Source organism: Vulpes lagopus, chromosome 15 (genome assembly GCF_018345385.1).
Source record: "Vulpes lagopus strain Blue_001 chromosome 15, ASM1834538v1, whole genome shotgun sequence".
NCBI lineage: Eukaryota > Metazoa > Chordata > Mammalia > Carnivora > Canidae > Vulpes > Vulpes lagopus.
In genome coordinates, this window is record NC_054838.1 from 20,813,308 (window position 1) to 20,828,017 (window position 14,710).

The window sequence follows — 14,710 nt, forward strand, 5'->3', positions numbered from 1 at the left end:
CATAAGTCTTGGAAATCTAACTCAAAATGAAATAGAAATTTCCTTCTGATCTATCTTTGCAGGCAGACACATCTTCTTCAACCTTTTCTGTTGCCTTTCTTGACATCTGCCTCCTTACCTTGTCTTATTGATTCCTCCAACACATAGAGGACTTTTAGGACTTCATATGTATTGAAATCACCATTGTAGATATTTTAGCTGTAAAAAAAATAATAAAATACATTCCAAAGTCAATATAGTTACCTGTTTTCTTTCCCAAGTTCTCCATCTCATGTCACTAATTCCCTTTAGAGAAGAAAGGTAAGATGATTTTCTCCCGAATCTGCTTGGTCTTCACCCCATAGATGATTGGATTGAGTGCAGGAGGGATGGCTACATAGAGGTTGGCAGTCAGTATGTGGAAAGAGCGAGGAATATTGTGACCAAAACGGTGGGTGAGGACAGAGAACATGGCTGGTGTATAGAATATAAGAATGACACAAACATGGGAACCACACGTGTTGAGGGCTTTCTTGCGGGCATCTCGAGATGGAAGGTTAAAGACGGCACGAAGGATGAGACCGTAGGAGATGCCAATAAGGATCAAGTCTGATGTGACAGTCATTATAGGTACAGCTAATCCATACCAGATGTTGATGGAGATATCCGCGCAGGCTAGTTGGGCTATGCCTATGTGCTCACAGTATGTGTGTGGAATGAAGAGTGTTCGGCAAAAAGGCAGTCTCTTTAACAGGAAGACACATGGGAAGATGATACAAAAGCTCCTGCTGACAATAGCCACTACAATCTTAGTAATAATCTGACGGGTGAGAATATTCGTATACCTTAGGGGGAAGCAAATAGCAACATAGCGATCAAATGCCATAGCCAGCAGAATAGCAGAATCCATAGCAAAGCTGTAGTGGAGAAAGAACATCTGAGTAAGGCATGCAGGAAAAGTAATTTCCTGAGGACCGAGCCAGAAGATGCTGAATGTTTTGGGCACACATGTATTAGACAGGATGACATCTGTAGCAGCCAGCATGGAGAGGAAAAAGAACATGGGCTCATGAAGGGTACGCTCCACGGAAATAAGGTAGAGAAGGATGCTGTTGCCCGCCAGGGCCACAAGATAGATAATAAAGAAGAGAATCCCAATCCAGACATGAAACTCCTCCAGCCCTGGGATTCCCAGTAAGATGAACGGGCCCGGATTGAAGCTGCTCAAGTTGAATGTGGCCACCATGGTCTTGGATTAGATGTGTCTCATAGCCTGGAAATAAAAATTTCATGGCTGATTGCTAGTGACCTATAGACGTCCACCTCTGAGCCTACTTCAGTATTATCCACTTATTTGCAGCTGTGAAGTGACAGACTGTCATTTGTCACTTTTCTTTGCTAATAAACACCTGCTAAACTTTTACTTGGAATTTTAAGTCATATTAAGAGAGGTATCAAAATAATTTTTTCCCAGAGATACAAATCACATAACCCCAGTCATATAATTTTAGACCTGCGTAGTTACCAGGAACCCAGGAAGCTGTTTTTTTTTTTTTTTAAGATTTTATTTATTTATTCATGAGAGACACAGAGAGAGAGAGAGAGAAGCAGGCACCATGCAGGGAGCCCACCGCGGGACTCGACCTGGGTCTCCAGGATCACACCCTGGGCTGAAGGTGGCGCTAAAATGCTGAGCACTAGGGCTGTCCCCCAGGAAGTTTTCTAGGAAAATAGGTGCTCAAAATACTATTAGGTGGAGAGACAATGGTTAGTTGGGGATTTGGCACAAGTTCAATGTAAAGTTCCAGCCCTAGTGAACAGGACTAACAACTGTAGAGTCTCAAGGGGTCTAACACTGAAGTAGACCATGCAGTCTCTTTTCTTTTCTGCTCTTTCTCCACAGCGGGACATTTACCTTGGTTCTCATCAGTATTGTAGCAAAGTTCACCAGCATAAAGAGGAAACAAAATATATTCTTCCCTAAAGGCTATGGTTTAGGTGGTTTACTCTGCCTTCAGATATTCCCAGGTTGGAAAATCTTCCAAGAAAAGACATTCTCCATTAGCTTACTATGTCAGATTGGTCTCAAGGAAAGAATATAATCCTCCTCTCAACTCTCACAGAAGATATCCCAGCAGGGGCAGCCCAGTATCTGGGTAGTCATACCCCAGTATTCTTGCCCCTATATAATCTATGTAATGATTCATTCTTGTGAGATTTCATTGAAATAGTTGGGCCCTCCTCCCAAAAGTCTTCTATTTGTGACATGACACACAAATATCTTCTCCAACTTCAGTAGTCTCTCATTTTTCTTTCTACCTGTTCTTGAATGTTGTTATTCTGTAGTGCTCTATATCTGCTACTCTATCTAGGTCAACAAACTCCATCTGGGTGATATCCCCAAACGCCATGACTTTGTGTCTCCTATGTTGAATATTCTGAAGTTTATAATTTTACAGATATTTCTCTCCCCTCAGGTTTGGAACTAGTTACTTACTCAATGCCTGCTAGCTTAGAAATACCACAGGTGCATCCAATTCAGCATATTTCAAACTATCTTATTTCTCTTTCCATTGCTCCAAATCTGTTTCTCTTATAATGTTTTCCAACTCAGCAAATGATAGTATAACACGGTTTCTCAGTCTAGAAGCCTTGAAATTATCTCAATCCTATTCTTTCACAAACAATCATCTTGCTCATCTTCCAAACAAGTCTCATGTTACATGTAAGTGTTCATTCTTACATCCACTTATTGCTATCCTTGCATTGACTGCTCTATCCTACATGCTATCATCTCTCATCAAGACCTCTGCATTCTAACTCAAATGCACCGATTTTCCCTGAGCAATTAAAGGCAGATATGATGTAAAGTCTGTCCCAACTAGAAAGAAAAGAAAAATGGAAAGACTATAATTCCAGATAAGAAGAAATGGCAAGGCTGACCATTGGCAGCAGTAAATATCTTCAGTGCTTAAATCTACGTGGAGTCCACCTCTTTAAAAATAGATATAGGTATAAAAGAGACACATAGAGAAGCGTTAGCTAGGTTTCAGGATCCAGGATTTTGGTTCCCTATTCACAAAATTATCTATAAATCACCTCACCCACATCTCATATTCCCTACCACATATACACCCAGATAACATCTAAAGGAAGAAAGAAGGACAAAATATGGAAATTGGAAGAACAAACTATTACAGAGAAATGATAATTAAGCAGGAGACAATAAATTCCATGACAAAAGCACCACAATCAAAGACTAATCTAAATGAAAAATATATAATTCCATTAACATTTATTTAAAGTATTCTTACAGATCCCTAAAGCAAAGCCCTGTGATCAAGTGGAAAAAGTAACAATGGATGTGAATAACCAGGTCATATAAGAAGAAACTCTAATGTGTAACAATATGTAGAATATTTTTGGTCTCATAAATAATTAAACTTAATATAAACATGAATGATGAGGTATATTATTTATCAATCAATACTTAAAATGATCAATGGTATCATTGATAATATCCATCCTGTGAAGGTTCTGAGGAAGTAAGAGTTGTCATAACTATTTTAGAAGGGTTTACTATATAACATTCTTAGATAGTAATTTGACAATGTGTATCAAAATGTAAAATGCACATATCCATTGCCCCAGAAGTTCCAAATATAGGATCTACAGATACAATTATATAAATTAAAATGGCAAAAAGATATTCATAGCAGCAACATTTATAATATGAAATTTGAGAGAAATTTTAATATGAAAAATAAAAATTGAAAAGCTAGCATCAGTTTAATTTTTATATGGGAATTATTTTAACATTTACAGTATGTTCATACAATATAATAGTATATGGCTTTCAAAAGGAATGAGGTAAAGCTATGTGTATAGGAATCAAAAGATGCCAAAATAGTGCTACTTCTGCAGGACACATACTAAAACTGGAATAAAACAGAGAAGGTTAGCTGGTAATATTTAAAGGGTAACATAATTTCAGAATGTTTTTAAATAGCAAAAAAATGTGTAAAGAAAAATTTTAAATGATAAGAAAAAGGAGGATTATATAATTTATCAATTAACAATAAAATGAAAAAAAAACAATAAAATGACATGATTAACTTGAATGCATTTATTAAATGCATACACACATAAAACAAATCAAATACATGAATAAACTACATAGTATCTTGCTGGCTCAAGAATAAATACACCCAAGGACAGAATATATAGCTCCAAAATTGGTTGTAGTTTTTATACTATATGCAATTAGAGGAATCAAGATTGGTGAGAAAATACTGGATAATTCCACAAAAGGCTTGGAAATTATTTCTTATTTATTGCAGAAGAAAATGTAGTTGGATTCACAATTCAAAAATTCCTCATGAATCAAAAAGATATATGTATCATATATGTATATATGTAAACAGTATCACAATAAAACCTCTAGCTTATATTAAAAGTATATGCACCTGAAATGTGTATGAGAATGAGATTTTTAAGAAACATATTTAGGTAAATAATCAGGAAATATCAAATAAGGCAGAAAGACAAAAAGGTAGATACAGACTAGAGAACAGCACCAAAGATTCACTAAATGGCAAATCTTCGAAAACTAGTAGATGTTGCTTTAGGATTCAAAATGTTAGTTTTAAGGGACACCTGGATGGCTCAGTGGTGGAGCATCTGCCTTTGGCTCAGGGCGTGATCCCGGAGCTCTGGGATCAAGTCCCACATGGGGCTCCCTGCATGGAACCTGCTTCTCCCTCTGCCTGTGTCTCTACCTCTGTCTCTGTGTCTCTCATAAATAAATAAATACAATCTCTGAAAAAAATCTTTAAACACATTATCAATGAAATAAGAATAATTAATATAAGTATATTAAATATCCAAAATTGGAAATCAATTACTTTAAAAAGAGAAAAAAGTTAAAAAAATGTAAAGAAGATGTGGTTTATGTATACAATGGGATATTACTCAGCAATTAGAAACGACAAATACCCACCATTTGCTTCAACGTGGATGGAACTGGAGGGTATTATGCTGAGTGAAATAAGTCAATCGGAGAAGGACAAACAGTGTATGTTCTCATTCATTTGGGGAATATGAATAATAGTGAAAGGGAATATAAAGGAAGGGAAAAGAAATGTTGGGAAATATCAGGAAGGGAGACAGAACGTAAAGACTCCTAACTCGGGGAAACGAACTAGGGGTGGTGGAAGGGGAGGAGGGCGGGTGTTGGAGGGGATGGGTGACGGGCACTGAGGTGGACACTTGACGGGATGAGCACTGGGTGTTTTTCTGTATGTTGGTAAATTAAACACCAATAAAAGTTAATAAAAAAAAAATGTAATCAGTAGAATTCTCTAAAGTCACAAGTGAATTACATAAGCATAATGATTAAAATCAAGATAAAAAAGACAAAAAATTTTCTAATGACAAAGAAGATATATTTTTAAACAATAATGGTATTTTGAAGTCCATTATAATGCTCTGACAATTAAAGTAAAATTAAGATACTTGGGAAAATATACAGAAACAAACATGATTGATGAATAATCATACAACCTAAGTAAACCAATTTATATAAAATAAAAAGGTTGTCAGAGACCTATCTCCCTCCAAATGGTGCCCAAACTAGACAATTTCATCAAATATATCTTCTCATATTTAAAGAGCAGGTAATTCATGTAGGATACAACTGATTTCTGAGCATATAGGAAGCCCAAAAATGTTCTAAGTTTATTTTAAAAGCTAGTTAAACTATTTTGTGAGACCTAAATTTATTCCTTTATTTGAACATTACCTGTAAGTCCTAATATGTACCCAGATGAACTAGGAACTCATTCTGTAAACAAGGGACTGAGTATGATCATGACTGAAGTGAGGTAAAGAATGGCAGCCTGCATTCCTGTAACAGAAGAGATTGTCTTCAGAAAGATGAGAAGACAGAATTGATAAGACTTATCAGTTAATAGAGGGGTGATGGGAAGAGGAGTGATGAAGTTGCTGAAACACCAGCAAATTCTACCATATCTATGAACTTCAAGTCAAGTTTGCCCTGTTTCATTTTGTTTCCTTGGCTTCTACTTTGTCTCCTGATTTTAGAGAATAATTTTAAGATTATTTAAAATATGCCCATTTGTTTACTATCAACTAAGGTAAGCAAATAGACATAATTTGAAGACACATTATCTGATCCTGTGAGTAGTATCCACATCTGTAGCTCTCTTGCTGCATAATCTCATAACTGAAGAATTTGCATAAAACTCATTGTTTTATACCTAACACCATGGCATTACTGACACCCATGTAGTTCCTCAATGCTTTAAAGACTTTAAAGACTTTCAATAATTTTTCTTGTTCAGTCAGAAACAAATAGAATATTACCTAACACTAGATCCCAGAAGAGAATATCAAAGTAGAAGAGGCCATAAAGCCTTCTTCCATGTCAAACATGAGATAACTTTAATCTACTGAGTGTGTCACCCCCAATTTAAATTTCAGCTTTGAGGAATATTCTTGTCTGATTTCTTTTCCACCTACATTTGGTCTTGGAAGTTTCTTCAGCTTGGTCCATTTTCTTTCTTTCTCTAGCAAACTTTCTCTCATCTATAGCACAAAACAAGCTTTCCTGAACAATATCCAAATTAGGTAATGCCCCAGGCATACTCCTGGCACTCCACACTATCCAATCAGAGCACTTAACACACTATTTTTATTTTATTTTATTTCATTTTATTTTATTTTACTTAGCTTTCTCGCTTAATAAGTGATAGAGTTTAAGAAGATATATATCACGTCTGCTTATTTCACTGTTCTATCCCTAGAACAGAATGTGTCACAGAGTGTTCAATAGGTTCTTGAATAAATGAGTGCCAGAGAGACCAGTGGACTTCATACTAATTAACTTGATCATTCAAATAGTGTTGTGAATATCCTCTCATTTATCCACCATTCCCTCAGTCTTATGTCCTCTCAGCCTACCACAACAATATAAAGTAGGCTCCTCCACATAAACCTTGGAAAACTAAAGATCTAGAAAAGCATGGAAACTTGCTTCCCTTATTTAAATACTTCCAAAATGGATGAAGGCTCCCACCAAACAAACCTATGGAATGAATCCACAAACACTGCACAGTGACGAAAGATGGTCTGGGAGGAAGGACTCAGCTAGATGTGGGATTAGTACACCTTCCTCACCTACCTTCAAAGTTCTAGATACAGAAAAAGGCCTGTGGGCTTTACATTTGCTTTCTTGGAACTTCTCAGGTATCACTAACTATACATTCTCTTTAATCTCCTAGCACTAGTACTCTTTGATCACAGTCCCTTTGATTACAGGTTCCTGAATAAGATTTTGCATTTTAGCAAGTATTCTACCACCACCTTATTTACTGGTCTCTGATTGACTGAGGAGCATTTTTCTTCTCTCTCCTAAGGCTAGGAATATTGCAATAACACATCTAATGTCTCTACAAGCTCCATCTCCTCTAGCACTAAACTGAACACAGGACAGGACTTTCAGTAATATCTTGATTATGAGGTATTATAATCCAAACCTTGACTTTATTTCTCTTTTTTATGCTAAGTTTGTCTATGTGAATATCTTTCTTCTGCCCTATTTTAGAGAAAGGGATATCCATGGTTGGTCCATGGGTTACAAGAAGGACTATTTTAAGATCCAATCCAAAAAGCAACTGTTCAAATCTGTTTTGTGTTTGTGTCCCTCTGTGGTGTCTAGGGTAGGTGGACATCTGAGTGCTTACCCCTATGATCCCCAAAAAACAATAGGACACTCATTCATAAATGTACTCACAAATACAAACTGATGTTTACACATACAAGATAACCTAAAAGTCTCTGAGATGGTGTATGAAATTTCAATCTCCAGGTGTCTGGACCCAGTCTGAAATGGTCAGTTCTAAGTCTATCATGACTGCTCATTTTATTATTTATTTATTTATTTATTTATTTATTTTTACATCTGTAGCATTATAAATTTTGACCTTTAGAGAAGCCTAGAAACATTTTAGGGAAATAAATGGGAGGAGCTCAGAATAAAGCTCCTAATAGACACCTCTCTTTCATACCATTTTCTTAGCATGAGCGGCAGCTCTATGATCTATATGTAGAATTCTAATCTTGCCCTCTCCTCTTGGAGCTCCTTCTTTCCCCACCTGCCTCTTTCCTCTTCACCAGCTCTAGTAGACCCTTTTCTCATTGGCTCTACTCCATTACTTCCTCATGGTTCTGCATTGCTCACCATGGGCTTACACCTTGCAGATCCTGGTCTCAGAACTGCTTTGCAAAGGCAAGGCGATAATCAGAGAGTGCAGAAACACAGCAGATGAAAAGAGCAAAGAACAAAAGAAGCAGTGCCAGAGTTAGTAAGGACAGACACGGACATAGGAACAGACATATAAGATCATGCTTACTATAGGGCAGAATCAACACAGAGCCTGGAAAAGTGGATTGCCAATGTACTTCTCTTGTCATCTCCCAGGATTAGAGACAAATTAGAACAGAAAGCCTCTGAACCCAGGGGACCTGTAGGCCTCCGGTCCCAAGGCTCCAAGTCAGTCTGGGACATGAAGAAGGATTCAATCAAATTAATGCTTTCCCAGCTTTAGAAACTTACACTTCTGCTCATATTAGTGGTGGCTTGGAAATTTTGGAATTCATGATGATAGCATACCTGAGCCTCAGCGGGGTCATGATCTAGCTTGATCAGTAATTTGATAAAGAAAGTCTGTCAAGAGTCATTTTACTATGTGTTAGCCCAATATAGAACTCCTAATACTTCTTGTGTAGAGACTGTTTCATTTTCCTCTGAATCCCTAGCTGAGAGTACTTCATAGAGGAAAATCAATAAATATCTATTGGATTGAAATGTATCTGCTTCTAACCTTGTATAAAAAAACTCTGGGGATAATTCTCACTGAGGCAGCATCTCTCCAGGTGTGAAGAGGCTTCTCTTCTTAGATACCTACCTCAATGCTTAGTCTTGCTTGGTAGTTCTGTCCAACTTCCCTCAGTGTAGAATCATCACTAACTTTGTGTTCATTCCATTTTTTAGACTACAGGCTACTAATCTATTTGTTTAAGGCAAATGTCTAACACAAAGCACATGCAAATCTAAAAATCATAGCTAGCCAGCCAGGTTATAATCTCATCCTTCCAACAGAACACTATGTACAACTTCCCACTACTTTCAATGTCTAGTGGCTAAACATCTGGAATTTATCCCTGTTCTACTCATTCCTCTTTTTGTACTCTAACAAAATGCTTTAACTGTTCTAGAAATAAGTTTCTGCATGTATAAAAACAGATGAGCAATTAAACACAGATGTGATGTAATGCTTAATTGTTTTAAAATGCTTAATTGAAAGAAGAACTCTGAAAAATAAGTGAGGAAACAACCTACTACCTGACTATAAAGAAAATAAATCTTTTTTTTTTCCATGACTCTCCATAATTTTTTCTCTAATTATGCAGACTTACGAATGCCGGTAGACTTCTACTAAGGAAGAGGGATCTCATTCACTCATTAAAACCCATTCATTTCAACTCTTTTATTCAGCATTTATTGCATTCCTTTTTAAATTTTTTTTTATTAATGAAAGACATAGAGACAGACAGAGAGAGAGAGAGAGAGAGAGAGCAGCAGCAGCAGAGACACAGGCAGAGGGAGAAGCAGGCTTCATGCAGGGAGCCTGACATGGGACTCAATCCCGGGTCTCCAGGATCAGGCCCTGGGCCCAAGGCAGCGCTAAACTGCTGAGCCACCTGGGCTGCCCTATTGCATTCCTATTACAAAGCAGGAGCTTCTAAATGATAGGAAGCAATGATAAACAAGGCAGGCATGAACCTGGTTCTTGATGACATATAATGGAAGAATAGACATTAAACAACTGAGTATATGAGCAATCACCTTATTAAAGTTGTGGTAAGTCTTAAAATGAAAGGTACATTGTACAATGAGAATGTATGTGAAAGGTAGTAGTCAAGTACAGGACTAAAAAAGGAATACCTAAGGGTATTTTTAGTTGAAGCCTAAACATAAATTGCTAGGCAAAGAATAAAGAGAAAGCACATGTGGAAGAGAAAAGGAGAAATCTGATGCATTTGAGAAGCTGAAAGTAGGCAAGTCTGGTGGCATATTATCTGAATTCATTAACTGTAGTATCAGTATGTCTTGTGCAGTCTTTTTCTCCAACTTCCCCAAAATACAGGGCTAATTTCATCAAGATTCATTAGGATTCCTGAGTATGTAAGAGAGACAGCTGAGTTTAGAACAAGTTGAGTTTAGGATAAACAAGACAATGACTGCAATAATATAGTATGGAATCTAAATTGGATAGAGAAGGAAGAAAGGAAAAGTATAATGGCCCTAAGGAAGAGGTTTCTGATAAAGTTTGAAGATGTATGAAACCTTTACTGAGAACACATGTTAGATATTTTCATATAAAAGGGTATAAGAAGATGCCTAGGACTAAGTTTCTTCCTTCAAGGAACTCATGATGTAGGCATCGATAAACATGCAAATAAGTATTATGATTTGTAATTATGGCATAGATAAAGCAGCCCTGCTTGTGTATTTTCTGAACTGCCTAAGGGCACTACAGACAGCAAAGAAAATGTCAACACACACACACAGACCAACGTACCCAGAGATCTTATCCATTATACCAATTTTACTCTTTACTTCTTATTCCCAAGTAATTTAATATGCTCATCTTGATTAAATTTATTGCTTCCTTTTCAGTGGAAATTGTTAGGAAATAGGCATTTTTATCCTGGATGGTTTCTTAAGAGGAACATAGATGGCTCCTACCCAACTCCAGTCAATACACACTCTACACTCACACCAACTTCTTGTTGTTAAGTAACAAGACATTGAGTACAACACACACAAAAAGAACATTGCTTCTGAAATTACTTGCTCAAAGAGTCAGAGATATTCAAATTAAGTGAAATAAACATAAATGAAGTATAAATAAATGTAAATTAAATGTAAAGCTCTGAGTTCAGGGAAGATTGCTCTTTTCATTAAATTCTCCCATTCCTTGAATTGATCCTAAAGACAATAGAATTACTCAAGAGATGCAAGGTGCAACGTGGCACCGTCATATGAATTCTAAAATGATCACTCTAGCTTTTATAGAGAGAATGGATTGAATGGAGCAGGGTTGGAACTCCTTTAAAAAGATGACTTTGAAATACTCTCAGAGGGATGGATGATAGAGAAGGGCCCAGGCAAGTCGGTCATGGTCATGAAAGAGGTGAGAATTTCATGTATATATCTACTAGTATCACTTATAAGCAACTTTAAATCAAATATTTAACCCAAATATCGATTTAATTTTGTTGGAGTGTGATGTAGGATAAATCAAGGACAAACATAGGTTTCTGGCTTGGGAATTCATGTTGGTGGTAGTGCCATTCACTGTAAAAGAAGACTGAAAAGGAAGGGCACTTTTTATGGAAGAAGTTAGTGAATTCCCAGGTCAGTTTTGGAGAAATTTAGTTGGAGGCATTTGAAAGCCATTCAAGTGAGTAGATATCCAGGAAGCAATTGGATAAAGAATTCTGAATCAGACAGACCTGGGTTTGGATCCTAAATCTACTAATTGTCTTTCTATCATTTCATAAGTCTCCATTTCCTCATCTGTGAAATGAATTAACCAATATTCCCTGTCATAATTAGGTTTAATTCAATTAATTAATATTTGTAAAATATGGACCAACGGTAGTAAACATTTTCTTGGAACATGCAAATTAAGAGGACAGATACAAAAGATAATCAGTTCTATGTAATTTGAGATGGTTAAAGAAAAAAGTAAAGCAAGTACAGGTCATAGGAGGTGGGATTTAAAATGTATAGACTCAGGACTGAAGTGCAAAGCAGCAAGTTTGGTAGTTATAGTTAAAAACATTGATAGCTACTGAAAAAAGGAACACAAGAGCCTTTGCCTTTAACTTAGGAAATGAGAAACACAGGGGTGAGTTGTATGTTAGGAAATACCTAGCCTTCAAATATCTCAAAATTAGCAACAGGAAAAATGTAAACCTGAGCATTAGTGCTCTTGTGTACCCATAATCACCTCCTTCATATAAATGATGAGAAAATTGATCAAGAAAACCCTTGATTTTCTGAAAGTCTAGAATATTTTCTTTCTCCTGTTTCCTCCCTTCCCATACTTTGCATACAGCTAGAACCCTAAAATTTCAAGTTACAGTTTTATTTTTATGTCTGTGTTCTATAAAATTTCACCTAGTCTATTTTTACTTAAACTTCTCCTTCAGTGACTCTCCCCCACTCATTGTGTCTTCTTCAAAGAGAAGAGGAGAGTAAATTTGTCCTGGATCTGCTTAGTCTTCACTCCATAGACAATAGGATTGAGAGCGGGGGGGATGGCCACATAGAGGTTGGCAAACAGGATAAGCACATTTCGAGGGACACTATGCCCAAAGCGATGGGCAAGGATGGAGAAGAAGGCAGGTGTGTAAAACATGAGGATGACACAGACATGAGAACCACAAGTGCTGAGGGCCTTCTGGCGGGCACCTTGAGATGAGAGCTGAAAGACAGCACGGAGGATGAAGGTATAGGAAACAGCAATAATGATCACATCTGAGATGACAGTCATAAGAGGCACAGAAAAGCCATACCAGATGTTGATGGAGATGTCAGCAGAGGCAAGCCGAGCAACACCTATGTGCTCACAGTATGTGTGTGGTATGATGCGTGTCCCACAGAAGGGTAACCGCTTCAGCAGAAAAACATCTGGCAAGATGACAGAGAAGCTCCTCACAACAATGCTCGCTGCAAGCTTGATGATCACCTGTGGAGTCAGGATGGTGGTGTACCTCAAGGGGAAGCAGATGGCAACGTAGCGATCAAATGCCATGGCCAACAGGATGGCTGAGTCGACTACAAAGCTGAAGTGGAGGAAAAACATCTGGGTGAGACAGCCAGAGAAGGTTATTTCCTGGGAGTGCAGCCAGAGGTTAGTGAGGAGTTTGGGCACTGTGGCAGTGGACAGGATGAGGTCCGTGGTAGCCAGCATAGCTAGGAAGAAAAACATGGGCTCATGGAGGCTGTGCTCCACTGCAATGAGGTAGAGGAGGGTGCAGTTACCCACAAGAGCCAGAACATAGATGACACAAAAGGGAATCCCGATCCAGATGTGAAACTTCTCCAAGCCAGGTATCCCCACAAGGATAAAGGAACCAGGATTGTAACAGCTCAGATTATACATGGTCTCCTCCGTCTGGGATCCACTGGCTTTGGGGCTCTGAGGACACATCAGCGATAGAATGGGCTGGGACTGACCATGGTAGGTGACTGCAACTGTCGCATTCAGGTGTCTTGCCTGAGTGTCCCCTCTGTCCCCTGGATGTTGACACCTATAGAATTGACTTTTTATTACCCCTTTTCTTTGCCAGTGGTTCCACTTCATTTCTTTTATACATTTATTAATACACATTACAGAATGCTTTTTTTGTAGATCAGCAATTTCATGTGATTAAACCTAAGTAACTGTGTCTATTTCTCAATGTAGATTATTTGTAATAAGCCTGGGCTCAAATGGAGAAAGAAATTATTACATTATACATGAAGAAAAGGTCTGTGTATGTAAGAGAGAGGGAGGGCAGTGGAGGGAGACAAGTAGAATAAATTACAACTATTAAATGGGATGAGCTTTGAGAAATGGACTTTTATAGAGCAATATTAGGTTTCTGCCAATGGTTTTTAGAAAATAAATTGAAGATGTGGTCTATGTATACAATGGAATATTACTCAGCCATTAGAAACGACAAATACCCACCATTTGCTTCGACATGGATGGAACTGGAGGGTATTATGCTGAGTGAAGTAAGTCAATCGGAGAAGGACAAACATTATATGGTCTCATTCATTTGGGGAATATAAAAAATAATGAAAGGGAATAAAGGGGAAAGGAGAAAATATGAGTGAGCAATATCAGAAAGGGAGACAGAACATGAAAGACTCCTAACTCTGGGAATGAAATAACTCCTAACTCTAGGAAACTAAGGGTAGTGGAAGGGGAGGAGAGCGGGGGGTGGGGGTGACTGGGTGGCGGGCACTGAGGTGGGCACTTGACGGGATGAGCACTGGATGTTATTCTGTATGTTGGCAAATTGAACACCAATAAAAAATAAATTTATTATTTAAAAAAAGCTAAAAAAATAAACTGAAGAACTTCAATAGAGTAATACAAGGAATAATTAAAAGGGAAGGAAAAATAAAGAATAGATTCTGGAGGGGTAGGTGATACAGGAGATTTTGTTACCCAGAGATTGACATATGGTTCAGATTAGGAGGGTTGCTTCCCGGAATGTGAAAATAAGAGAATTCATCCACCAACAAGTGCACAAGCTCAGGTAAGCAGCTTTCTCCTTACTCAGGCAAAGGGTAGTGAGCTCAGAGGATGATTTATGGCTTCAGGGATGATGATGCCCTGAATCTTGGAGGATCTCTGCCCCCTAACTTAGTAGAGCAGACAGTTTATCCACCAGTGAGTGTAACAATGCCTCTGTAACAGATACCAGCCAGTGTGATTAGCCTGGGCAAAGTCAAGCAGAGCAGATTCTCACCTCCTAGAGATAAAATTAAAAATAATAAAACAGTGCTGCCCTAATGTTTTCGTTTCTGGTCTGCCAGTACTTGGACCCCATCTTTGCACTAATTAGGGCTTGCCTTTGGAGG

General features: G+C 37.8%; 2 protein-coding genes across 2 annotated transcripts; both read right to left on the bottom strand.

The window, feature by feature from the left end:
- Positions 1-277: 277 nt before the first annotated feature.
- Positions 278-1,225, bottom strand: LOC121476116 (olfactory receptor 52H1-like). The gene has a single exon (XM_041729859.1). The coding sequence runs from the start codon at positions 1,223-1,225 to the stop codon at positions 278-280; it is 948 nt and encodes a 315-aa protein (XP_041585793.1).
- An 11,071-nt stretch (positions 1,226-12,296) lies between these two features.
- LOC121476632 (olfactory receptor 52H1-like) lies at positions 12,297-13,238 on the bottom strand. The gene has a single exon (XM_041730751.1). It carries the CDS (start codon positions 13,236-13,238, stop codon positions 12,297-12,299), a length of 942 nt encoding a protein of 313 aa, XP_041586685.1.
- Positions 13,239-14,710: the final 1,472 nt, after the last annotated feature.